The following is a 27,952-nucleotide window of genomic DNA, read 5'->3' as shown; positions in this document are numbered from 1 at the left end:
ACGCTGGGTGCAGTTACAGCCTACAAGCCCTACAAGGCAAGAGCTTTGCCTCGAAGACCTGTTGTAAGCTTGGTGTTTCTTTTTCCTTTTTTTTTTTTCTTTTAAGCTGTAACGCGTTGCTTAAGCTGTGGCATGCCTCAAAGGCAGACCTTTCCCTCTTCCCAAGTTGCACACCATCGAGTCCTGCAGTCCTCCCTCACATCTTGCACAAGTGTTTTTACGGCGTGAGCCCGCAGCCTTTGCACAGCCAAGTGCTCCCGCAGACTTCCCTTTCTCTGTAATCCATACCCAGCACCGGGGCCCTGCCTGGGGTAATTGCTCCGAAACTACCTCGGGGCTGGCTCTCGCCCAGCCCCCCAGCATTCGGTGAGAGCCCGAACCGCCCGTGGGGTTTAGATGGGAAACGCAGGCAAAACTTGGAGGGGGCTGCTGCAAGCACCAGTCCCTTCTCACGCTGAAAGCCAAAAGCACATGAGAAAGGATCTTGCAGAGGGTGAAAAAGGCTGAAAAAGGCTGAAAAAGGCCTTTTTGCTCCTCCTTTTCTGTGCACTGCCTGGCGTGAGGGCCAGCACGTGGCTTCAGCTGGAAGGACTAGGCAGGCTGCTGGGAGAGGAGTAAAAAGGACTGGAAGGCACCTTTGAGTGCCTATACATGGCTACACACACTTGGAAATAGGAATGAATTCCTTCATGGAGCTGAAGTCTGCGCAGAAGAATATCAGTCTGACTTTGAAGCGCTTACATCAACTTAAATTTCAGCAAACAATTTATTTTTGCTGCTAAATAAAATACAATTTTTTTCCTGGCAGGTTGCATCTTTTTTCGCTTCTTTTGTTTTATTGGCAATTGCTTTCACTCTCTAGCATTCCTGGGGCTGAATGTCCTTAGCGCTTATGCTGCACGAGGCTCTGCAGGTCTGCCCGATTATTTGCTGTGCAGCGTAACGCACTAGGTTTCAAAGTATATTCTCACCTCTGGTTTCTTAAGACAAGCGTGAAAAACTCTGTTCTACAGTATAGGAACTCCAGAATATTTTGCTCTTACTCAGTTGGTTACTGAGCTGATGGTCTTAGATGAAGAAATAAATTATCCAGTATTTTGGGAGAACAGCAGTTTTGCACAAAAGGTACAGTAAGCCTCTGGCCGGCTGAAGCTGACCTGGACTTTGGTGTCACTAGAGATGTGCCTCAAGTTCGCAACATGCTAAATGCTTACTCTTTCGTGCTCTGCCCCTTCCACTTCCTTAACAGTCAATGAGAACCAAGGATGTTGCACTACCTATGGTGTGCAAAACTCCATTCCTTACTTATCTAAGTGTGCTGGAAAAAACCTTCTTGGCTTGATTGTTGCCTATAACAACACCGCCAAAACACTAAAGACAAACAAGATTAGGAGACCATGCAGGTTTAAGTAAAAAAGAACACACTTTATTTATCTACAAGGCAGTACATTGTCGTATAAAAAATTAAGTGCAGATGAAGCTGCACCAAACGCTATTAAGGCAGCAAAGTCGGAGGCTGTTATAAAAAAAACAAACAATAAAAAAATAAAATAAAATCAGTGTTTCGCCATATCGATAAAGATTTGGTATGGCAGTACGAAGAACCATATATTTCTAAGAACCTGATTCAGTACACAAGACCCAAGTTAGGGAACAATTAGCTAGACATGGAACAAAACAAACAACATGAACAAGACAGTGTTCTCCCAAACATATGAAGGTGCAATGCATGCTGTTACAAACCAATGAGAAACAAAACAACACATCCAGACAAAAAAAAAATCTCCCAGGAACAGTGTTCAAAAATATTGCTTATAAAAAAAGGGGAAAAAATATAAATGATGTAAAAAAAATTAAAATAAAAAGGTTTGAAATGCTAGTGCATAGTCAATTAGCTAACATCAACATTTGTTTTCTTTCCATATAAAGCTCTACTGCTCCTTTTACACTAGCAGCATGTCTACACGCTAAGGTCTGTAGCAGCAAAACACAGTATTCATTTGGCATTTACAAAATTAAATTACTGAATAAAAATATAATTTTTCTCATAAATCTATGTTTCATACAGTAATATTTTTTAAAGCAAGCTAATTACCCCCCCAAACAGAAACACACAATGTATAATGGTCTAGAACCATAACAGAATGGAAGAGTATTTCAAGAGGCATGGATGTTTGAGCATTCACGATCTTGATCGGTTTTCCCCCTTTGCACAGACTAGCGTTTGTAGTAATGCTTTTCACTTCAGTACTTTTTACACCAATGCATTTTGTTCAGTGATTTAAAATATATCTGTTTGAGTACCTGCTCTTTTATTATAAAAAAAATAAAAAAGAAACAAACAAAACCCCACCCCTGGCTAGCACATCACTGAAATAACAATACTGGTGTATTAGGTCTGCTTGATCTCAGAAAGTACAAAAAAATTACCTTTATTGTAAGTCTGCACTTAAGATCATTAATAACTGATTCAAACTTAATACCTAATAATTTAGGCAAGTATCATTTATTTAAAAAAAAAAAAAATCCTCTTAAGTTGGGTGAAATCCAACAAGAATATATATGCTGAGTGACTAAATGCACTTTGTGCTGCTCCCAACTGTTGTACCACAACAAAGATAGGCTCTTCTCCCATTCATGAAAAGTTTTCATGCAGAGGAACAGGAATTTCCCAGCGGAGGTGAAGTGTTCTCAAAACCATAATGCTTCTCTGTCCGTCGACCCTTTCACATCACCAGAGTCCGGGTGGGGAAGGCGGCCATGTACTTGCGCGCCTGATCCGTCAGGGCCATCTGATCCTCGATCTTCCCGCAGGACGCTGACTCCCAGGCGTTGTTCAGATGCTACATTAGAAGCAGGCAGAGAGATTTGGGGTGAACGTCATGTGATTTATTCGTAGCCCCAGCCGAAGCCGGGCCCCGCTGGCGATTAAGTGTTGCATGAACACGCAGGATGTTGTTCCATCTCCAGAGAAATTAAATCTCAACACAACAGGCAAAAAAATGCCACCCCCACTTCTCAGTTAGCAACCGGAGGGGTGGGCAGGCCCGCAGAGGGGCAGGCCACAAGAGCCAGGATCCAAACCTCCCCGCTTCTCTCTCAAGCAGTGTCTTCTCTACGAGGCCATATCTATAGCCTTGCCTTTAATCTTTCCCTTCCGTGAAAGGTCTAAAAAGAGAATTTATTTGCAGGGGGGGACTTTACAGTCAACAGGGCACAGACAGGTTAAAGCCCACGGTTGTGATGTTCCGTGCTATCACCACGCACAAATTCCTGCGGAACCTTCACTCTAGAAATACAGCTGCTCTGCCCCTGCGTTCCCTAAACGAACCTGACAATCTTGGCAGCCTGACCACAGCTAACAGAAAGTCCCGCGCTCAAAGCTGCTTTCACCTGTGCGCAGCGATTAGCACGTGCCCATTAGCAGAGCTCCTCCGGCAAAGGAGAAGGCGGGGGGGGGGGGACGACGACTCTCAGCAGAAACAGCATTTTAATTATTGTGTAAGCCATTTCACTTCTTGTGGTATTTATGGAGGTTACAGACACCATTTAGTATAATGTTAAAGTGAGATAAACATATCTGCAGAGGGCTGTGTGCACTGTATTTATTTACTCACTACACATGTGAGATGTTTCTCATTGCCTTGAGCTATAAACAGTAATGAAATTTCAAAGCTCCTGGAATTTACCAGTATTTACACACGCTTTTTTTTTTTCTATTGAACTCTTTCACTTACTCAGTGCGTCTGCTTTTCCACGTTGAGATACTCACTAAAACCTAAATAAAAACTCTATTATTACATGGAGCTTGTTGCATGAATACCCTGCATTCCAAAAATGCACACGACTGCTTAACGGAAAGCTGCCTGCCAGCGAGGAGATCCCAGTACTGTTGAAGATTGAGGTCTACGCCCAAGATCCACCAAGAAAGACAAGTCAGGAGAAACCCTTCTCCATTTTCCTCTGCTTTCAAGAAGGATCATCTTTGCAATTCAAGATCTACATTGCTCAATGAGCTGGCCAAAGCCTTCCCAATGTCTAGGACACTGGGTGAAGCATAATTTAGTGGACCGCAAACCATCTGCTCAGAGCAGAACTGTCCTGGTGTGCCCATGGCTCTTTATGCTGCTCCTTCTAGTTGCTAACTGCAAGAGGATCCTTAAATTATTCTCTGGCCTAAATGTTTAGAGACTGCTCTTCTGACTATAAACAGTGTTATCTGAGACATATGCATAGTAAAAGGCTGGGCAACATATGGAATACTGATAATTTCTCGTAACATGCCCTAATCGGGACACTGGTACAAACACAGGGACTGAGGTTCCCTGCCTCGGAGGGCTTATAGTCTAAAAGGGACAAAACCAATGAATAAATAAGCCGTATGGTCAAGATGAGGGCAAGCGTGTTAGTACTCTGTAAACTTCTGCTGGGCTTCCCTAGAGATGGCTTTCTCTTCTCTGTAGACAAGTTCCAAACGTTGTCTCTGCTCCTGATGCCTTTTCGCAGGCAAAACTCCTGCTGAGCTTCAGTGGGAGTTCTCCGTGTGAAGGAGAACCAGGTCAGGCCTCAAATCATTCAGTTTCTGCAGCTTTTTGGGGGAAAGCCGCATCTGTGAAGTGAACAAACATGCCATACACCTCTTTTCTAGAGCAGTTCAGCCTGGGCTGGCTGTATACCTTGTGCTGTGGCTCAGCCTAGGGCACACACCACAGCCGAAAAGCAGGTGTGACATACTTTCTGCATGCCGCAGACACGCATGCGACACGCCACAGCTTCTTTTATGTTTTGGTTAAACAGCTTCCAGGGTAACTTTTTCAAAGGCACCTACATCAGCTGGGAACCTACAGCCTCCTGTTGATCCTCAGTGGGACTCAGGCACCTGTGAATATTTTACCCTATTATTTTAGAAGTATTTGCATCAGGGACCAAATTAATGCCTGGTACAATGCCATCGGACTTAGAAGTCAGTACACCTCAAAAGCAGTTGGTAGTTCCAGAATATCCATCATTTCAAAGGACAAAAATATGTGTCCAACTGGTATTTCCCCGTGATCTCCCAAAGCTCAAATGCACTGCTCCAGAAAAGTGAGATCAGCAGTCCCCTAAATAACTGAAAACACGTAAGGAAAACTCCATCTGTTGCAGTATGTCAATTTTTAAAAAATAGAAGTAACTTCAGGCAAGAAGTGTCCCAATTTCTTAAATTAGGCTTAGTTGTTAGTATCTACACTGAGCTCTTTGTATTAACAGCCATGTGCTTAGAGAAGAAAAAATAATAAATCTGTATCCTGGTATCTCCAACATCTCAGCAGGCTGCTACATGTCACTCATTCCACTGAAAGCCTGGTCTTCGTTTAACCTGGTGTCAGCGCAGCAGAAGCCGCTCCGGCAGGCAGTAACCCTCTGCCCTCCCTCCGGGCTCGGCCGCCCCGGGGAAGCATTGGGCAGCAGACGCAGCAAGTGGCAGGAGGGTCAGCTAGACCCCTGCCTCGAGCCTGCTTGAAACAACTTACTTAAGTTTTGCCGTAGAGACAGCGCGGGAGAATCTCCCCACAGAGTTTTGACCCTGGTATTATTTCCCCAGAAATACATTACACTATTTTTTTTCCTCTTATGACAAATTTGTAAGAAGACACTAACTTTGCAGCCTCACTGGCGGTGGTGAGAGCTTTGCTCCAGTAAAGAAAGCAGAATTTGACCCAAAGTAGTATATTTACTAAAGTAGTGTATTTACTAAGACAACTTTCAATTCTATCCCGGGGAACTCAGATAACGTTTACAGTGGGTATTTTTAATAAACATTTTCTGTCTGAAGCCTTGGCTCCCAGCAGCCAACACAAAACAAAGCACGATGCCTTTGCCTCGCCAGCCCTGCAGCGCAGTGCCGGAGGCAGGTGCGAAAGTCATCCCGACGCGAGAGGTTTTACTTCCCTTCTTGGCAGGGAGCGCTGGGTCCCAGGACCCAGGCAGCGCTCCTTGCCGTCGCTGGGCACACACAGCTACGGGAGCGCTTAGTAAAAAGGGAGAAGCAGAACGTCTCCTTCCACGCCAGCACCGCAGCGGGTATCGACAGGGCTCTGTTCCAGGAAAGTGGCGGTGCCCCTGCAGAAAGCAGCGCTTCGCAAACGTATCGAAAGAGAAGAGAGCCGGGCAGAAAGCTAGAGGCATGCAGGAGAACAGCACAGAAAGGAAAGTCAAACCACTCCTTCTGCAGAATGCTCATGGCATCTCCCCTGTCACATTTAAAGGTCCAACTCCGCAAATCAACAGATGGAAACACAAAAGCTTTGTAACTAGAAGCCAAAAGGCCTGACCCAAAACCCACCAAAATTGATGGGCATGTTTTCATTGATTCAGTGAATTCATCCCACTTAAATTCAGCCATCTAAGAGTGAGGTACTTGTTTTGGCACCTAAATCCCTAGTCAGTGGGGAGAGAAAGGGATTTCCGCAGTACAATTCATTCCATGCACGTTTTTTTTTTATTGCCTCAAAGAGCAGGACACTATGCTTAGTTTTGCTGTCAATTGAATGAACTTAAGCCTTTTCAGCCAGTACTTCCAGCTGTATTTTTCTCTTCCACACACAGCAGTTTTCTCTCTTTAAGTTAAAACGGGGAGTGGAGGGGAGAAGAAGGTATACTACTATGAGTTCCCAGAGGATAAAATTACAGACCCATGGTACAATTCCAGCTATGTCATTCTCCCTGGCTCATTTTTTTTTAACCTCAGAAATCCTACCAGCACATCCTTCTCCTGGCAGCAAAACTACCTCACTTATCCTGTAACGTGCCTTCAACTGCCCTCAGGCAGACGCGAACTGTAAACAAACTGTCAAAGCTGTAACTGGGATATCCAGTTAAAGCACTTTAAATAAAAACTTGGACCATCTAGAGAAAACAGGCCAGAGTAAGGAAAGAAAAGACTGTGGAAAGGTGCTTTTCTAACAGAACTAGTCCTTCTGCATTCGGAGCCTGGACCGCCTTTTCATGTGCTGTCTGCATAGCTTAAGAAAGCTCCTGCATTACGACACCTTGCCTGTTAGGAGTGGATGCCAAAACCAAACGCTGCTGCAGTCCTGCAGTACCAAGCTCCCAAAATTAAGGAAGTGTAGGAAAAACCTTTGGGCAAAGAACTGTGTTAGAAGACAGTTTTTAAATCTCCGCTATGCTGGCAGGTATTTTCAGCAACTCCCGCAAAGTTATTGGTGTTACATACATTCCCATTAATTTAGCCAAATTGTGCTGGCATTTAAAACAAAAAGAACCCAAATGCGTAAAATATTTAGAAGGCTCAGACTATTAGAAGGTATCTTATCGTGTTTCTCTACTGCAAAAAGCTGGATTTCTTGCCAGTTTTCCCTTAGATTACACGGCATGGATAATGGGCAGAACATGCCGCTGAAAAGAAGGCTTGCAACAGAAATGCAGTACTCCTGAAACAGTAAAACAATCAATGCCTAAACAAAGCAATTTCCTAGCAGAAATCATGCGTATCATGTAGAATAGTATGGCTTTCTATTCTGTAAGGATGCAGAACCAAGAGAAGCCCTTTTACTTATCAAGACCAGACAGTAAAGACTAATTAAAGACTCAAGTGACCATAAATGAATTCTACTTAATTTGCTAAAGCAGTGCACTATTTCTGCTCATGTTGCTAGTTCTCCTCTGGGGCATGGGACAAACTTCTCCTAAACTCTGGGGCTTCCCCAGTTGCTCAGAAATACAGCTTGCTAAATGTGAGAGAGTAAGACGGTCCAACTTTTCAGATTTTAGTATAAGCCTGATACCAGAGCTAGAAAGAGCTATTTGGTAGCACTTTTAAGAGCTTAACCCTGAAGCCCTTACTCAGACAAAACTCCTGTTTGAGATGTATGAGCTTTCCAGTAAGGTTAATGGAAGAGATACGGAAATGGGCTAAGCACCTGCAGCTGGGTGCAGGGTATTCAGTAGGGTATTCAGTCCCTTTCTAGTTTTGTCCTTAAGTAATTTTTTTTATTCACGGATCAGAACACATTGCTGCAAATGGCTGATAGTTAAGCTGTCACTCTTCTTCTTTCTGAGAGACTATCGCCTGCTGTAATTCCTGATCTGTTTGCAACCCAAATTCTACTGCCCTGGGAGGAAAACATGCGATGACTGACCTGTACCTTCGAACCTCCTTTTGCTCCCTCAGCTGCGCCAAGCACAGCTCCCCTACACATCAGCCACCGGCGAGAGAAGGGACAACACAAGTGAGGGAAACCCACAGGGCTACCTTCCCTTGCTGTGCGTGTCTTAAACCTCCTGGGGCTTGAGCACAGCGTGCTTCCCCCTCTCCCTTGATTAAACAAAGAAGACTATGAGACTGCGGGATCTTCTTGCCCCAAAAAAGCCATGGAGGAAAACCAGAGAAAGTCTGCTGCTGCAGGGGAGCATGCTGCCTCGCCTATACATTTTGTCTGACAACCAGCTGCAAATGAAATTCCACATTTCACTTTTTAAATGGAGAAAATTAAGGTTAATGACAGCTCTCACTCTTGAAAAGGTTAACCAAGTAACTGTTTTAAAATCCTTTAAACTTACTCTTTAAAGAAAATGGTTACATAAACCGCTGAAAGTCAGGAAACTCGAGCTCAAACGTGTCAGTCTGTGGTTAAAAAATGGAAAGTGACAGGAGCTAGGGGTTGAAGAACATTCTCTTTAGCTTGCAGGGCTTCTACCTTGTGTTGTTTCCTTTGTTACTGGGGGAAGAAGATATCAAAGCAGCGCTGTTTTCTTAAAAGGTTCCATTTCATGGTGTCTTTTGATAGCCTGCAGGGTTAGGTGGATGGTCTATGATTTAGCCTACTTTTCTATCTGTTAAAATGTCTATGTTAGGATAGTCTGCATTATGTACTGCTACTGCTACGGAACGTAATGTGAAATAAAACATAACTTTTACACAGGAAGGGCCAGAAACACAGTTTTTACGTAACCTGTTACAAGGCACTGTTCAAGCAAATGCTCAGTACAGATCATCAGTTTGCCTCAATAAGGGCTTCATATGTTATCCCAAAATCTTAACCCTTGGAAAAGTTCCTAGTGAGGCCAAAAACTCACCACAGTGAAACTAAGTATTGTTTGAATGACAAAAATATAGGTTGTAACTAACTCCACCAATATAAAGCAGAAGTGTTTGGGATCCATGCAATGGAGTGTAAGAGCAATTCCACCCTAAGGCAACACCTGGGTTTGGTGAGACATGTCCTATTCCTGCCCGTAAGAGAATACCGTGAAATTTGCCATGCAGGATAAAAAAGCTGGCTGAACCTTCATACCTTACCAGAAAGATGCTACACACACCTGCCTTTACATCCAATGATTTACAGAGACTTAACCAGGGGACCAAGGGAGGATGAAGCCCAAACTCACCTTGGGTCTATGAGGGCTTTTTCTCCCATTGCTTTAGTGCAGCATCGATACCACCACGTTCCCAGTACAGTTATATGCAGCTCCCTGACCTCACATGCCAAATGATGTGACGTGCTGTTCCTCCTAAGTGATGGTGAATCATATATTGCTACCTGATATGGTCAGCAACTACTATTTACTAAGTTGTGTATGATCAGTTGTGTGTCCAAAATGCAGTAAAAAGTATCCTTAGAGATTGCTTTGAACATTTGTTACTCTTGTCTTCTTCGGAATTTAACAGCAAAACAGTAAGTAATGAGGCACTTTGATGAGCTTATTGCTAGTCGAATATCTTTATGTAAATACAGTGCAAGTTATTAAAGCAATGAAAAGTACTATGGGCTGGTAAACATGCTACCTCCCTCTTATGTAAGTTCAAATTTAAAAGAAAATGGAAGAACCAAGCATATTAAAAGAAAAAGTAAGCTTTGCACTCTCTTTCTTTCTCTCTTCCCTCTCCACGCACACATCCCAAGGTGCAGAGAGTGCTATAATTCTTACCTGGCCTGAAGTCAATGAGAATTTGCCTAAGTAAGAACAGTTGGATCAGGCCCAAAATATTAACAGCAGCAATGTGAACATATGCAGACACAATTAAATTTCACCCAGATGAGTTCCTTCGTGTCTAATGTCTACCTGTATGGAGTCAATGGATTTAGTCCAGTATTTGTGTGCGTGTCAGTGTGTGTGTAGATGTATGTGGGCAATTTACCAAATTATAAACTAGAAAGTGTAGAACACAAGAACATGCTAAAAACGTACAAAATGCTACCAGTCAAAATCAAGCGCAAACGCTAACATTTTCAGTTGCTTTGCACCCTTCAGACACGCTGTGTCCTCATCGCAGACGTTCAGCTCCACTGGGGCGGAGGGGGAGAAGCATTAGGGCAGAGCAGCAGCAGTTTCTGGCATGAAAGAGAGCCAGACCGCCTGTCCTTTCTGAGCTGTACGGGGCCAAACTCCCCGCTGACGTGAGGCCAAGCAAGTCTTAGCAGGGAAGAAGCAGATTCTCTCTTTTAACCATGACACTAAGTCCAATTCAGAGAGCGCAGCAGTCAGCAGACAAGACCGCATTGTTATAAAAAGTCGGTATTTCATTCTGAAAAAGCTGTCTGTGCCACCGTCACAGAAACCTCTAGCCTCATTCTTCATTTAGGATTACACTTCAGCTGAAACACTCAATGTTTCTTCGCCGGCAGACAGAATAGTTTTACCTTCATACTGGTACACCAAGAAGCTGCATACTAAGCATTCATTTTAGGGCTTTTTACAACTGCTTTTTCTTTCAGTTCAAAACATCTTAAACAGTGAGATGAGTTGGGAAGTCATTTTTAACCTAGTTCCTACTTAAGGGAAAAGTCATCTCTGTCCAAACAATGAGAATACCTGGCTTTTAACATGCAAAATTAAAGGCTTTTCCTGAGCAAGGGCTGAAGAATGGGATCCAGAACGGCCCACAAATTGACTCGTGTAAACTTCCTGAACAGAATCAGCGCGAGTGAGGAAAGAAGGTTAAACAAGCCCTTTCATTTACAGCTGCTTGTAAAGAAATTATTTTTAGATAGCAGGAAACATAACACTGTTACGCCAAAGATCAAAAGAGCCTATTTTACAGGCACCTCAGATGCTTCATTTTTATTACAGGCAGAGTGCAGGCAACTACCACTAACAGTACAACCCACCACATACTCTGTTTAGCTACCTGAAAATGTTGCTCCAAACCTATGGAGGAGCCCAGAGTTTGGCTGGGGGACACGGCCAGGCGTTGGTGTGCTGGCAAGGCAGCAGGACCAGCAGCCTCCTCCCATGCACCAGCCGGGGAGCTCCCGCGACCCCCTGCAAAGCTGGAGCCCTGGGCTCCTTTGCCGTGAGATGGTCTGAATTCAGTCCCTAAATAACTGCCCTAACCCCGGGGCAGTGGACCTTCAAACCTTCCCCTTAGCCATCTACCACGGTGCAGCTGAGAAACACTGTTCATGAGAAAAAAGCAAATAAGCAATATGGAGCGTGAGTCTTTGGCCCCGACGGACACCCCCATGCAGAGGGGAGACACGGTCCCTGCTCTCCAAAGCTGCTTTTCATCAAATGATTCTGCAGTGCAAAATACAAACCTATTCCATGGCAAACTGCGCCAAATGGGGACATGTGTGAAATTTTAATATCTCACTTTATAATGCCCGGCTAGAGATGCTTAATCAAAACCAGGTTTTGTTCATTCCTTCCTACTGTAAATAACCCCTAATGTAAATTCTGGAAAGAGGGAGGAAAGAAAGGATTAGCCATGTGGACTATCTGTCTGAAAGTCAGGAACTATGGAGTTATAATTTCCTTTCTGACAGTGACTCACCCTAGGGAATGAGATACTTTCCCTCAATTCGTCCATGTGGAGAAGGGATATAAAATCACTTATTCATCTACCTCAAAAATACGGGCTGTGGTGGAAGGATAATTGATCATTATCTACACTGCGTTTCGTTCTCTGAAGGACTTCTGTCCACAAGAGTTGACAAAGAGTCTGCTAATGACTTTGGTGGGCTTTGGATCAGGCCCTGTGTAACAGCAACTGTATATGTTTGTTAACACTTGGAAAAACCATAAATAGGCAAAACCCAGCCTCACATCTGGCTCACATTAAAACAGTCGCACGTTTAATTCAGTTCAGAGATCCCAAGACATACAACTGGCCATAAGTGTTATGAGGCCCCTTCAGACCACCGTTTACAACCACCTTTCTGGTGTGACCTCAGCCTGCGCTCAGGGAAAGGCCACCCTGGTGCTTGGCTGGGCGGGCAATACTGACTGCAGCCGTGCCGGCCAGCCGGGCGGTGCCAGGGCCCCTGCTCTCGCCCCGAGGCCAGTGACAAGTCCTGGCCACCACCACACCGCTCAACTCTCCTGCTCTCCCAAATGGCAGAGCCACCTACAAGAAGTCTAGAGGAAAAAGCCCCTGGCCAGCGTTAATTCTCAATCCTACCAACTGAACAGTGGAGCCAGCTGAGTTACAGTGCCCCACGCACGGGGCTTTGCCCTGTTCAGCTTCGTGGCACAGCTGTGGGCTCCGCGTCCTCACGCTCCACAGGTAAAGTGAGATCCTCAACCACATTCATCTGAACTTTTCATTCTTCCATACTCAAAATCGGTCTGTGAGAAAGCAATATATATATATGTATTTTCTTATACAAAGGGTATTTTTATCGAAGAATAGTTACCTGCAGAGGACTAGCTAGTGGCCTGTTCCTAGGTACTGCAAATGTTTTGTGAAAACTACCATCCTCTTCAGACACGGGCATCTTTAAAATGGAGCTGGTAAGAAGATTCTGAGCAGGAAAAGAAAAAAAAACGGTTTTCAGTAAATCAAGAGAACAACATGAACTCAAACGTATTAAAAGCAAACTCAGCCTGACTGCAGAGGGTGCAACGCTGGGCACAGTCCCAGACAAGTGCAAGAATAACAGTAACACTGAATAGTCCCAGTGAAGCAAAGGGAACCATGCTCATGCAAGGTCTCCTTTGCACAAAACAAAACAGACTCCCTCTTTCTTTTACCAGTTTTAACTCCGTGACATAGTCATTTCTACACACAGGTGCAGGTGTCCTCCAAGTGCAGGCTCATTACAAAAACTGTGGGCTGCACGATGACTGCAACTTCTGCTACCTTCTACAGGCATTACAATGATCTAATTAAGAGCGGGATTTTGCTTCTTATGCTTAATACAGGAAAACGATATGGAAATAATGAATAATGCCTACTTGTGAGGAGGAAGGTCAGACAAAATATTTTCTCTCTTGCATTTAAGAACTCAACAGGGATGTAAACCAGAAAATTCATTTGGTGGTGTGAAAACTTGCACTTACTGGCACATCTTCCATAGTAGACGCATGTGTAAAGAGCTGAGTGTTCAGGTTTTCTCCTTCCCAGTGATTCGAGCAAAAAAAATTTCCAGCTTTATCTGTTGGAGACTCCACCTGAAAGCAGGAAAGGCACCATGATAAAAACCAGTACCTAACTAACCAGGAGGAGATTTATCTGTCAGTTGCTAAATAAATTGAATAAATATTCTTCACAGCTGTGCATAATGCATGTTTACAGTACTGGCTTTTACAGCACCCTTGCTCTTTGCAGAAGAAAAAAGTTTAAGGTTCTCAAAAAAGTCCCCTCCTAATAAAACTTTGAATACTTGCACTCAGCGCTCTGTCAGTATTCAGGAGTTTAATCCCCTAGAAAGGATTGAGAATATATGTATTTTTAGAACTTTAGTGTCAAAGTAATATAATGCAATGTCCTCAATTGTTCAGGTTTCTAAGTCACTCCATGGAGCTTGGTCCCTGTGGGGTTCTTCTATAGTTTTCACCAATATTAGAAAGATTCAATCCAAATTCCTGTCTAATTTTTTTTTTTTCTTTTTAAGTTTCAAACGAAAACTGCATTAGAACAGCCCAAGCAAACCCCTGCTGAAAACAGCAGAAAGACTTCTATGGAAATCAATGGGAGATGAATTAGGCATGCCTAGTATACTATATAGAACCGACACTAAGATCTTGGGGCTCACATGAAAGAAAAACAGACACAGCTATTTAACAGAAAAGGTATTGGTATAAGTTTCTCAGCAAAGAGTGCTGAATTAAATTGCCTCAGGTAAGTTTGAGATTTACCTCTTGTTTGATTTTCTTCAGCAAAGGGGGACCACTTTCATGTAGGCCAGCCGCTATTGCAGATTCCTCCGACTCCTGCTTGATAACGTCCTGCAGATCTTCTACAAGATGAGTCGGAGTTTGAGGCTGAAAGGAAGAAACGTTACATCCAAGTCCCAGAACATCCCACTGCACTAATATCAAAGCAACTTTTATCATTGTTTCCTTCTTACCAGCATCTTCAAAGGACCATATTTGATTTCCTGAGCTGCAAGTGCGTTTTTGAATGGAGTGGGTGTTCTTGGAGAGCTCTCTAATATCGACCTCTTGATTGCTGGAGTTCTGAATCTTTAAAAAGAGGGAGAAAAACTTTAAAGGAACATGCTTGGAAATATTATCTCTTTACAGAAATACGTGCATACAGGCAGTGGCTGCTGTAAGACTCGGACAAATATTTTCCTGCAATCCTATAATGCATTTTGCTTTTCTGGTAGAACACCTATTTAACTGTGATAACGTGGAATGGCTTTATTTAAAAAACTGGCGAGTCTATACGCATGATTGTTCTGTATTAATAACCTACCTCCACAGTTATAAAGTGGAAGTTTTACTCCAAATGAAGAAAAATCTGCATGTGTTAGCAAACAACGCTGCAGGAAGCATACAGTGACCCAGCACTTTGGTTGCGTGCAAACCTGAAGAAATGAACCCTCGGGAATCCGGCAAGACAACATGATAACAGACTTACACATGATTTTCCTTCTGAGCTTTCAAAGTCTGGTCCCTGTGGAACGGCATGGCAACAGCCATCTTATGGCCACACACCGGCGTGGAAGTTAGCGCAGGATTGTCCAGGTTCAGGTTTTCGTGATTGGATGAGGTGTTTAAGAACTGCAGGTAAGGAAAGGAAATATCAACAGGAACATCCAGATTACAACGTTGACTTCTTAAGTTGACGTTATTGAACAAAAGAAGAAGAAATTATTTCCTTCTGATTGACATAAGTGATTCGCCTGACCCTACGATGCGGGTGGGTGTTTATGGGGTACCTGACTACACGGCAAAACAATACTCAACAGTTTGGCTGGAGCACTCAGGAAGCCAAAACAAGCATTTCTAGAGAGGGAAGTTATAAAGAAAATGATACTCCATTCCAGTGAGAAACACTCCCCACCACTTCAAGAGCCACATCTTAAAAGCCTGATTTGGATTTTCTGCAAATAAATTTTAATTAAGAGCAGCGTGCCCAAGTGAGAACTGGGTGAAAATGAGTAAGGGATGTTTCAGGAATAAACCCACAGGAAATGGGGCTAAATTCCACAAAGACTTATATAGGGAATCGAGGTGCTTTTAAGGCAGTAAATGAAGTGTTTATGACAGGAAAATAAATTTCCTATCATCTCTCTCAAAACAAAGTGCTCCGTTTTCACAGCATAAAATGAAAACTGCCACACGTGATGGGTGCATGGAGTGTCTTGGAATGGAAAGAGCTGACCGAAAAGGAGGTGGCAGTATTAGTTTGGAGAAAATTGCTTTTGCATGAGTTCTACCTAGTAACCTAAAATATTGTTTCCATTTCTAGCATCTACAAATCTGTGAGTGTAGTGGTATCCTTTATTCTGACAATGATTCACCGTATTACCTTCTAGACTCAACTTGCATCGGATTAAAATACACTTTATAAAAATACGGCACGTAAGAAAATATGGATTTCACTGGATAAATGATGTATGATTAAAATACCTAATAGGTAATGGGAGATACAGTGGGAGATCATTACATGCGATCCTTTTTCCATGAAATAGTGTTTCTCCGGCTTCAAGGACTAAAGCCAAACCAAGGCAAAACCAACACAAACAGACAAACAAAAAAACCAAAACACTTTTAAATAGTGCTACAGCTGTGAAACAAAGCAACCATCGGCAGGAATTTGGAAGTGCACGCCAGGCCATTTTAACAGGCCATCTGCCTCCTCATTCCTATTCCGCTCCACCCCACATGGCCCGGGTTGAGGATGGCGAGCTGCGATTTGAATTTTCTGGTTGTTGTCAGTTTGTCTCACAACGTGAATGCTATTTAAATGCAGTTTGGGGTTTTCTAGGTCAATGAATCATACTGTAAGTGGACAGAGATGGAAAGTATTACAAATGATCAGAAATGTTAAACTCTAGTAGTTGAAGGAGTTAACAGCAAGAGCAAAGCAAGCAATCGTATTCCCCTACAAAAATAATCCAAATAAAAAAAAAACCCCAAGCCCCACAGATGAATTTAAAATAAGAGAATCAACAGTTAGCTTGCTGATGATCTAAACCCAGCAGTGAAGACTAAGAGCAGTGAGAAGATTCAGACACGGAGTGAAATCAACAAGCGCAACGGTAATTAGTCATTTGTTCCAAAGGATTAGTTTCTAAATTGTTAAGGCTGGGGTGACTTTTGAGAATTAGTAACATCTGTGCAGAAGTCTTGATCTACCTGCGAGGGAGAGAAGGGCAGGCTTTTGACAGGGGAGCGCTTAGGAGGAGTTGAGCTGCTGACGTCAGCTAGGACCAAGGTGCTACCGTGGCCACTGGCTAAGGGGCTGGAGTGCCCTCTCCTTTTGCGAAGAAGGACCCACGGAGCAGCGCTGCCCTGTGAGGCAGATAAGGACTTTGGTGAGCCAGGAGAGCCCTGACTCGACATGATTTTGCTCAAGTTTGTGATGGGATGTCCTTGAGGTCTACAAGCACTGGCCCCTCTCTGCTGAAGCTGCGCGACTTTGCCTGAGGGAGCTTTGCTAGCCGAAGTGTCTGTGTCTTCAAAGAATTCAAAACTGCTGAGATCACCCCATGATGAAGGATCCTGAAACAACGTGGGAGGCACGGAGCTATAAGACAGTGTATAGTGCCACCTCATGAAAATACAGCGCTAGGATATGCCCGTAACCACCACCACCAACAAAGTCTTTCCCATTCAATTCAGCTTGACCCTGTTTATTTGAGTAGTAACACTGCGAACACTTATTTGTGTTTTCAATATATACCTTGATCACATCAAACTGTCTTTCATCCTGGTAGCGTTGCTGGCAACTGAGTCCCTAAAGAAACAATGAGTCAAATTGACGATCTACTTGCCCAGGGTTTTCTGCTTGGTATGAAGACAGTGCCTTTCACTACCAAAAAATGTGTGCCTTGGGCTCTAAACCAAGACTAGTCTCCTCTTAACCTGCACGCCTGCTCTGGACGTGCTGAATGGGACGTGATGCTGCATGAAGCAGACACCTCTGGTGCTGAAGGAGGGTGCCACCAACAAACGTATTTCAACGTGCCGCTTCTGTTACACGTAGTATCCCAGAGACCACAATGAGAAAAGGCCCATGTCAATGTCAGTCAGCTACCTGGCGTTTAAAAGGCATGTTTCCAGTTCTTCACATATGCCAGGACAAGCTCCTTAACCTTTGAGAAGCAGCTATTGAAGCTACAACAAAAACTTTTACAAAATGATGCAGATACATGAGCAGCCACACATAAACCTACAGCATGTGGCACTTCAAATACAATTAAGTACCATTTCACTGTTTAAAATCTTTCACGGTGTCTCTGATTTTATTTTAAGGAGACTTAATACTGAGAGATTGTTTCAAGATCCTATTGTGCAGTTTGCGAAAAATCACACTCCCATACCAAGACGTAGCAGGAAAGGGAGACGCCCGCAAAAAGCATACGCATCCACACCTGAGGGCTTCATCTACGAGCAGCTGCGTTTTGTTATGTCAGAAGCTAAGCTTCAGATCTTGTAGCAATTAGAAGTTACTCGGAAAAAAAAAGAAACACATTTAGGACTGTCCCAGTTCCTCTCCCCTTACTCCTTGACCACGCACGAATCCACCTGAGGCGGCAAGTCTACTTACGGAGTCTATTAACTGGAGTGTTTCTGCAAATTCTAAGAGATTCTTAACATTATCCAGGATGTTGCTCTGGTGAACAATCATGCACCGTGCAGGGGATGCACTTTCCTCAGGTAAGCAACCGTGATCCACCGGTGGAGATGGAGTACAGTGGTGATGTTCCCCCAAACAGGAAACAGGTGCATTGTCACCACTGGTCCTGGTACTGTCAGCAATCGTGGTGCTGTGCCAGCCGGGGTAGTTTGATGTGTGGTTCTGTGTCTAAAGGAAGAAGGAAAAAAAAAACAGAAAAGGGGGGGGGAAAAGGCAGAAGGAACTTAGCAATGAAATTGCACAAGGTGTCAGATGCCACTGGAGGAAAGATAAAAGTAGTTGCATCATCATCTAAAAGCTTATGCCTATGAAACAATTGTCAAGATGTTTCCTTTCATCAGTGCAAGATCTCGTTTTAAGTAATATCGGCATTGTGTTTGTTATCCCAAAGTTACCTCATAATCTACTTCCAGGATTATGAGCATATATCATTACTAATACATCATCAATTCATACTGTGTTACTCCAAAAGCTCAAAAAGTGCCTGCAAGTCATTTTTTGTGAGAAGCAAGAAACGGCAGGATTTCCCTACTGAGCGCTCAGCACTGTAGAAGGCTAAAGGGTTTAAGAGTTAGAGTTGCTTTTGTTTGCTTATCTCCTTTTCTTCTTCTATCCCTGTCTAATGCTACAGCTTACACCAATGCAATGAAGAGGCTGTCAAATCAACGTGGTTAGGAAAGCAGAAGAACAAATTAACAGAAGTTTCTTTCCAGTGTGATCATGCAACAGAAGAAATTGCAAAACATTAACTAAAGTTAAAAAGTGGCCAAACTAACGTATCATGCATGCAGTTGTTTTACTATTAATTTAAATATTACCCAAAAAAAGAATCTGCTGGCTATCACCTATCTTCAGAAACGATTTGGGGATTCTTGGCTTTGGTGATGGTGTTAAGTAATTACAAAAGGGTTTTCACACATTAACATCCAATGGCATATACAACGAAGTGTGAGAATTCAGTAATAGCCAGCATTTGCTCCACACATGCAGTTATGAAGAATCTAACATTATTCGGAGAAGTAAAACAAACTGTCAAACATGCACCAAGTCTGAAGTTTACAAAGTGTATAAAACACAGCTGAAGGAAAGAATACAACAGAGAAGAAAAATCTAATGTACAGGCACTACATTTTCATCACATGAACCATTGCACACTTTCAGAAATGCAGATCCCATTGATTTAAGATCTGTGGGATTCTTCATTTTTGTACAATCGTCATGTTTCCAATATTATATCACTTTACAGAGCCCAGCCCTGCTCCCACTTTGTGAAGTAAAATACCTGCAAATTGTTTGCTTTTTTTTTTTAATAAAAGAATTTACGAAGCAAATACAGATTATATATGTGCTATGTTTCATCCTTTTAAAACGGAAATATAGAGCCTTAATTAGTATCGAAGGCAGAGGGGGAGTAAAAAGTTAAAAAGACAAGCACTGGGGTAATGCTGCTATCCCTCCATCCAAGCACACAGTGACAATCTTACTGGTAATGCCTGCTGCCCTTTCAGTTCATTCTCAGTCGACATTAGTAGCAACTCTAATTCCTTTATTCGTTTTTCTTTCTCAGGGTCTTCATCATTATAGTGTCTCTGAAATTAAGAGTTAAGGGAAAAGAAAAGATAAAGGTCTGATAGGATGTAGCAACTAAAACGCTTATGGCTTGCCGTCCTGTGGTTATAATAGACCCAAATTAGACTCAAAGACAAACAAACGTCAATTGTGTTTTCCACTACCAAAGTCCCTGCTGAATTTCAGTATAGACATTTGAAATGGAGAAAGTGAAAGCCATCACACCAGATGTCAACTACTGTGTTTTAAATGCACTTCAGAAGTAATTATTAGCCATGTTTGAACTCCCCCACCTTCCCCATTTTCTCTCTTCACCACACTTATTACATTAAAATGTTTCCTCAATGTACGATTTTGACTTATCAAATGTTTAACAAATTGACTCTTGAAATGAGGTTCAAGTTATCTACCTGAATAGCTGCAGCAGCTGGCTGAGGAACATTGACAATATTTACATGCAGTGCTACTGGATATGGGATCTGACCAGGGACCTAGGCCAAAAAGCAAGAGACACTAAAAGTTATTATTTCTATCATACTGTCTGCCTGCATTGTGAATTTAAAGTATGTGTTAAACATACTTCGGTTTTAGGTACATAATATTTATAATCTATGGAGATGAAATAGCAAAAAACCCAACAATGTTTACAAGAACAGTGAACAGTTTTTTAGGAATATGACAGTGAGCATTACAGAGGAAGAAAGAAAATTCATATATGAAATATCTACCTTTCCTGAATGGGAAAAGATGAATAATTTACAGATGCATTTGTAAAATTTTTCTAAATTGAAGTGAAAATGCAAAAGGTGCAATTCCTTATCGTCTAAAACTCTATAATGTCTGAAGCAGCAGCCTGTTTCATTATTAATCATTAATAGATAAGGAATCAGATTAAAAACAATACTTGCTTACTTGGTTCCGACAGGCAACCCACAAAAAGAATATTACTGAAGGGAATGTGGAAGATTTTGACATAGAACACAGAATTAACCAGATTCAACTGATTTTCAAGAAATGTAATATTCACTGCTACAAGAAACAGTACTGGCAACACGTTCACTGCTTAAAAATGCTGAACACGATTCCACCACCTGAATGCCGGCGACCAATTTGAAACGTACATATTTGCATCACTGAATGAAGTCAAAGTCAAAGAAGTCCTCGCCTGACGTCGAACACAAACAAGTCCACCTAGATTGGGAGAAAACCCTTCACGCTTCCTGAAATCAGGTGTGGCTAAATTGCACCCACCTATTCAACAAAGCAAAACAAAACAAAAAAACCCCCACGTTTTCAGGCGCTTACGTTTTGTGGCTCAGAGATGTGGTAGTAGGGGTAGTCACTGCTCAGCGGGGGCTGGCCGGCTACTGGCAGCTGTGCAGAAGGCGGGTTGTGAGCAAAGGCCATCAAGTGGTTGCTCTTCTGAAAGCCAGCGGCTGCTGAGGAGTGACAGGCTTTGGAGGACTCCTGCAGGTAGCCCTCCTGCTCAACCTTTCGGCGCATGGTGGAATTCCAGTGGTTCTTGATAGCATTATCAGTTCTGCAACAGAAATACATACAGTTTGAGGAGTTTTAAAAACGAGCGTTTCCAAGTCAGACAGATTAATAGGCAGGAAACCGCTGTTGGCATTTCTGTTTAAACCTCGAGCTGTTCTCTGACCTTCCTCCCGCCCCACCTCTACAAATGCTACTCTTAACTTCTCAGGAAAGATGCTCAGTATACAAGACAGGGGAAAAGACAAATGGGCTACGGTTGTTTATGTACTTTTTAAAGCAATCTCTAAGCCTTAGGTCCTCAAACTGCAAGAAATGAGTAACTTCTGCTTCACCTCATTCCCGTGAGGTGAGGTGACAGCAAAGGCTAAGACCCCTTTGAGGCTACCTTAAAGGAGTGCCAACATCATCTTCCTAAGTCTTAATGTTACGGTGGAGTTTTATTGTATCTCACGGCTGGAAAGAAAGACTGTGGAGAACGGCTGTGAAAAGACTAACTTCCAAGCAACTTTCCAACTAGACAATGACAACATCATGCTATACACACAAATTCAGTAAACAAAGCTGTTGGGATTTTTCTTAGCTGCAGAAAAACTGAGAATCAAATCCTCACATACGTGAGTCAGAAAAAGCAAACTTATCAAGTCTGTGAGATTTTAGGAGTACGCTTAGAAACAGCTCCTCTATTTGAAAAACATCACCACCACATGGTATCGTTGAAAGCGGTATCTGTGATGTATGTAAGCTACAAAAAAAACCTTTCCAAGAGGTAATTTCTTGCTTGTTTTCATCTACAAGGTGAAAGCAGCCTAGGGAATGCCCGCTTCAAAGGCTATCATGATCTTAGGCATTGTATTTAGATGTTGAAGATGTTTCGCCAAATAGCAGGAATAAAAATGGGAAGGGAAACCTCTCCCTTGCTTACATTATTTGCTTGACTACACTTTGTGTTGAGCCACTTCTACTGCAGAGCGAATAAGACACTGAATCTCTGAAATTATATGCAAGCTGTGTATAAGCTTTCAACGAGACAAGTATTTTCAGGACCAGAGTTTGAGGAAGTCAGTTTCTCCTGTTTTATACACGGATTTTTAACAGGTCAAAATCATCTGGATCATTCAGGAGCAATTACAAATGTTGAAGCAGCCTTCTCTTAAAACATTTTAAATAAACAGACCAGATTTCATGTTGAAGGTACACCCTTAGCTGAATGTAAATTATGTTTCACTTGCAGAGCCTGATCCTTCCCTGTTAAATCAGTTTAAATTTTGACAGTTATTGCAAGCACAAATAAGATTGCACAGACATTTAGGAAACTGTTATGGTCTTACTCTAGTTACTGGGTTTTTTTACCTATGGCAAACATTAAAAGCATGTAAAAATAGCATACTGTTCCATGTACTGACCAAACAGCACAGTTCCCCACTGAGAAAAATGCACATTGATGTCACTGGCTTTCCAGGTTTCGATTCCAAAATTTTTTGATTTATAAAGTGCAGCCCGAGGCAACTGAAACGGACTGCTCAGACCTGCAGCTTTTTCCTTTTTTCCTATTTAAGAGCTAAAGGTGTATGTCATTACCGTCCAGGCAGCAACTTTGCAATTTCTGCCCATCTGTTTCCCAGTCTCTTGTGTGCCTGGTAAATAATTCTATCTTCCTCTTCTGTCCAGGAGGTTTTCTTCACTTCTGGATTCAAATGGTTGTGCCACCTCTCCCTGCACTGTTTTCCAATCCTTCCCTTCAAATGCTTAGCAATGACAGACCAGCGCTTTGGACCGTATTTCTGCACGAGTTCTATTACCTTCAAAGAAGGACATAAAAACTGCCTGTTTTTAACCATGCATAATGAATCAATGAAATTTTTCTGTGGTGGAGCAATATTTTCAACAACATTTCTCAAAATTGCCACGGTAAAACTAACACACAATTAAGGTTCCCCACTTCCCATTTATACTTTTACCCAAAAGGAAAAATCTGGTAATAGTTAAGGCATTTCTAGACTGCAATTCTACATTACAGTGCTGTAAAGCAACATTAATTAATTTCTGTAGAAAACTTAGAAAGCACTACACAAATACTAAGCATTGATACTGACAGGATCAGTCTGCCTCTGGCCATATGAGTGTTGAGACCACCAAAGTCTCTAGCAGTTTTGCCCCAACACATGAGATCCGCTAGTAAGGCATTAATCAGACGGAAAGGAAAACTGATTACCCTTTGATCCTCCTCTTTAGTCCACGGACCTTTAATAAGTTCTGGGTTTAGTACCTTCTGCCATCGGTGCTGGCACTGAACATCTGTCCGATTCTAGTGAAATGTAAAATATGCAAAGTAGATCATTCTTTAGACAAGATGAATGTAGAGTGATAACGCTCTTATCTAGGGACGCTTGTTCCCGATGTATTTCTGCTACCACTACTAAACAATATGGAGTGATATAGCAGGTCAGAGAAGAAGGTGCTCAACTATCACTTTGCTCACTGAACTAGATAATATTCCTGCAGTGATGACTGTATTACCAAAACTACACAAACTGAATCTTCACCGTCTGGCACAACAGCCATCATGCTTTCACACGCAGTATTTCTACAACAGCCAAAGTGTTCACAAAACAATTATCTTCTAAACCACACTTAGAATTCATCAAAACTATTTTTTCTCTGTGCTGAGACATTTTGTTTCAGTGTCACATTGACCATCTACTGTGCAACACCCCTCCAACTCCCATTTTTGCTTGTTTGATTTTTTCCAACCCTTTGTAAGAAATGAAAGGAAAATTAAGATAAGGGTTTCCACAATATTCTAACTAAATTTCTGAGGTCTCCAACTGTGGAGGTTTTATATCTCCCGCAAAAATGTAACTATAAAGCAACCACTCCCCTTTCCCTTACTTGGAAACCTCTGATAAAAGAGTTGTCACTAGAACTAGAACCAGAAACCAATATCCACTTACAGGAAGGAAATTGGCAATGACTTTCCAGTCTTCTGTGCCATTCTGCTCCACAAGCTTCTTCAGTTTCTCATCCTGAATCATTAAAAAAACCAGACATACTTAATATTGCAATCTCTTATAATGCAAATGAAATACATTAAAAAATATTGCCGCCTTCTAGCTTTTTATGCATCTATTTCTGCATCCTGAGTGTCAGGCAAGGTGGTCTGTAGCGTTCTCATGTTTTTAATTGCCTAAATCAGGAGATTTTTCTACTCCTGTGGATTTTGGTAGGGTCTTTACTGTGCTGCAGGAGAAAGACGGACTTTTTCTGTGCTGTTCTTTGACTCGCATTATACATTCCCATTTTACTGCTCAAAGCAATGTAACTGTTATTCTTGTACTGGATTTACAGGAGGGCATGGATGTTTAGATGCCATCAGTGTTACTGATGAAATTCAGTAACACTCAGGCACCCAGCTGTCTGGGGACCTCTGAAAATCACAGCCTTAAGCTTTATAGGTCTTGCAAGTAATGGGAGTTCCAGTAATTTGCTCATTGCCTATCCATGTACAATGAATGCACAATAAAACTAATGGCTCCTTTTTGCTCCTGATCACTGCGAGGGATTTTTGCATATTTGCAATAGCAAGAAATTTGGCGCAGTATTTTTAACGATAAGGCCAGAAATATAGACCTTAAGGACAAAAGAAACCAATCTCATACACTGGGAAAGATCGAGATAGTGTAAGACAAGCGAGAACTGCCCCCAGAGATAAGAGGAGGGGAGCAACCCTCCCCCTCCCCCATTAGCGCCTCCCAGTTCAGGTGGCAGGAAAGTGGCCACTGGGCTCCACGGCTCCATCTCTTCCTCCCAGGCCACATCATAAACACATCCACCTCTGTAAGAGCAGACTATGATTTAAAAAAAATGTAAACTGCTGGTGAGAGGTGACCTGCCACTGTTTATATATCAATATACGTTGTGAGAGAGGAGGAAGTCAAAACATAGCTTAAGAACTGTATTAATGTATTTCACAATAAACTCAAACCAGTTAAATGGTCACAGGATAGCCACCTGGCAAAGGAGTTTGATACCACAATTTACCCGGAAAGTGAGCACAAGGGTACCGTGACTAAAACACATACTTCTGACCTTCAAAAACAAAATAGAGCTTGAATGTTCAATTTTGGTACTGCTGGATTTCTTTCTTCCAGCTTTTAATTTACTTCCACTCAGAATCATAATGCTGCAATTAAAGTGCAAATTTCAAATGACACAAAAGGACTACAGCAGTTTCTGCCACAGTCGTTTGCTGCTGTGGGACACTGAACACACGTCAGTTCTCGCATAGCAACCGTTTTCAAACAAAAAGAGGCAGTAGGAACAATCAAGCATTGCTGCAGGTGACTCTTAATCTGTTTCTCCAACAGGGATTACACGGAGACTCACATACCTGTAACGTAGACCTTGGCGGACATAAAAAAATGGTGTTTATACATTTTATTTAAAAGAGAAGAAGGATCCTCAAAGTTAAATAAAACACTGGATGTAGCTAAAGGGTCAAAAACTTTGTCCTCGTTCATATACACGGGCCTGTCACTGAAGTTAGTTTGCAGATAAGCAACTTGGAGAAGAACGTGATCCATGCTCTCTCCATCTTTTTACATGCAGGAGATGAATGAACTTGGATTTACCTCTTCGCGGGTCCACCTGGTTTTTCCTAAGTGACGTTTTCCAGTCTTAGGAAGCAGACCATCATAATCGTGATCATACATCTCAACATCTTCTTCGTCATCATCACTACTATATATACTGCAGATGGAAACACAGCGAGACACAGAGTGGAACATGAGGACTTGAGCTACTTAATTACAAAGCACAAAAAACCCACTACAATCCTTACAAAGGTTACACAGATAAAAGTTTTAAAACTTGCACAACAAGATTTTGTTCTGCATTCTGTTGTTCTAGTATTCTGAACTGGTTCTGCTGTTTTTGGTATCCACAGATACAAGCAAAGGGCTGGCAACCTTCGTATTACTCTGCATGTTTAGACCTGCTCTTACTGTTAGATCAGTGGTGAATTACACATTTGGCAAACTTTCAACCAATGAAGGTTTCAAATTAAAATACAATGTTTGGGACAATGGAGGGAACTAGAGGCTGTGTCCATTACACAAGTGCATGCTCAGAATCTTTAACTCATGCCATACATTCTGAAAAATATTAGCATTTTTGTACGTTTAATAGAGCAGATAGTTATATCGTTCCCAGATAAAACAGACTGTGTATTAATACAAAAAGTTAACCAATAATAACCTTGTTTGAGAATATGGTTATGGACTGTCTATGTGAAGGCAAAAGTTTCTCTACAGTTAAGTAAAGCCAGTAAGTGGTAGCATTAACATGCAATAAGCTCTAACATAAAATGTGCCTGCCATTTATGGGTCTGGACGGACAAGAGCTGAGGACAAGTATATTTAATATCCTGCAACCAACAAATGAATGATTGAACCCTTTTATACTCTCCAGTTGTCTAACTTAAGACTTTATTACCTCTACTCCATTTCTAAATACCTCATACTGTTTTTGAAATACTCTGCTACTCACCTAATTCATGACTAAGGGATTTCCCCAGAGGCTATCTATGGGTAAAAAGGACTCTTACTCTTTTCACAAACAGCACTTGCGCTACCCAGTTAACTAAAACTAAAAGAGAGTGTTTTGCAACAAGAACTGTCTTTCTGGTGGGCAGTATTTTATTTTCAACTTTTAAGATATGGGCAGCAGTTCTGACACTTCAGCTAAGAGACGATAACCGCAAGTGCTAGAAAAGAGACAATGTCATGCTACGAGACTAAAAACTGTGATATATCTGATGGTATGGTATGCTGTGGTATGTTAAGGTATGACTAAGACATTAAAATAAGGCTATTTTGTAATAAAATTATCAGGCATTGTTTATCCCGTTAACCTGTTTTCAGGGGATCACTTTTTAAATCAAGCTGCAGTGAAGCACAGAGACTGTTAGTCAAGACGCAAACACCTCCAAAATGAAAGCTGTTAAACGTATATTCTTTTAAAGTACACTGGGCTAATCACACCTTACATCTTCAACCCTGTTTTCTGGCCTGTGGCATGTGCCATGAAAACTATGCTACACGTAGGAAGTTTTCCACAGCCTGCCGTGATGTGTGTGGCCTTCCCCGAGCCTCTGCCGGGTGGCCCCTGACTCACCCACCCAGCCCATCGCTGCCACCCTCAACTCGCCGCCACGGTGCCGTAGCCCTCCAGCCTGCCTGGCCCCACGGTGCACTCCCTATTCCCCGGCCCACATAACCATCTGGGGGAAGTGCTGACCGAAGCTCCCACTCCGCACGCCAAGGTGAGCGCGCACCCCTCGTTGGCAGCTGGAGCCTCCCAGGCTTCAGCGGGGCAGCACACTCGAGCAAAGCTCGCACGCTCCAGCTGCTACGAAGGCGGCTCCTTCCCCTGCCGCCGCGCAAAGTAGATTCACTTTTCTAAGTGACACGCAGAGACAGCTGTGCGACTGCCCATATGCCAAAGGAAGTTTTGTGGCTCAATTTCCAAGTATCATTTCGAAAATGAGTTTCGCAGATAGTAAAAGCGCCAGGTACGCATCCATCAGCGACGCTTCCTGCGCGGCGGCGTGTTTCAGGCACAGCAGAGAAACGCCGCTCCGCAACGGCAGCAGAACATCAGCGGCGAACAGGTTAAAATGTTAAGTGCGGTGCCAGTAATGTAACCGGTTTATTTAAATAACCGGGGCCTTACTGGCACCGCAGAACTGAGCAAACCCCACTGTATTACCTGTGCTCTCCAGCAGGAGAAAAGGGCCCTGGGATTTCGGGACGCTCGGTAGCTCTTTTAGCCAACCGGGCCCTCAGCGCTGCT

General features: G+C 42.6%; 1 protein-coding gene across 1 annotated transcript; it reads right to left on the bottom strand.

The window, feature by feature from the left end:
• Positions 1-1,400: 1,400 nt before the first annotated feature.
• Positions 1,401-27,952, bottom strand: MYB (MYB proto-oncogene, transcription factor). Its single transcript, XM_075145874.1, has 16 exons — positions 27,869-27,952; positions 25,732-25,849; positions 24,055-24,126; positions 23,316-23,408; positions 22,682-22,902; positions 20,912-21,146; positions 20,017-20,097; positions 19,522-19,626; positions 17,948-18,205; positions 17,081-17,134; positions 14,810-14,952; positions 14,295-14,409; positions 14,083-14,208; positions 13,285-13,395; positions 12,639-12,746; positions 1,401-2,843 (listed from the first exon to the last, which is right to left on the bottom strand). The coding sequence occupies exons 2-16, from the start codon at positions 25,810-25,812 to the stop codon at positions 2,727-2,729; spliced, it is 1,920 nt and encodes a 639-aa protein (XP_075001975.1). The 5' UTR covers positions 25,813-25,849; positions 27,869-27,952; the 3' UTR covers positions 1,401-2,726.

The sequence above is a fragment of the Calonectris borealis genome, chromosome 3, assembly GCF_964195595.1.
Source record: "Calonectris borealis chromosome 3, bCalBor7.hap1.2, whole genome shotgun sequence".
NCBI classification, from domain to species: Eukaryota; Metazoa; Chordata; class Aves; order Procellariiformes; family Procellariidae; genus Calonectris; species Calonectris borealis.
This window is presented reverse-complemented; position numbering and strand designations above follow the sequence as displayed.

Coding starts and splice junctions, on each gene's coding strand:
- MYB (XM_075145874.1), bottom strand. CDS start 25,812: ATGTATGATCACGATTATGATGGTCTGCTTCCTAAGACTGGAAAACGT. Junction 21,147..22,681: donor GCAAAGTTGCTGCCTGGACG/GTAATGACATAC, acceptor TTTCTGTTGCAG/AACTGATAATGCTATCAAGA. Junction 18,206..19,521: donor AAGGGCAGCAGGCATTACCA/GTAAGATTGTCA, acceptor TTCTTCCTTTAG/ACACAGAACCACACATCAAA.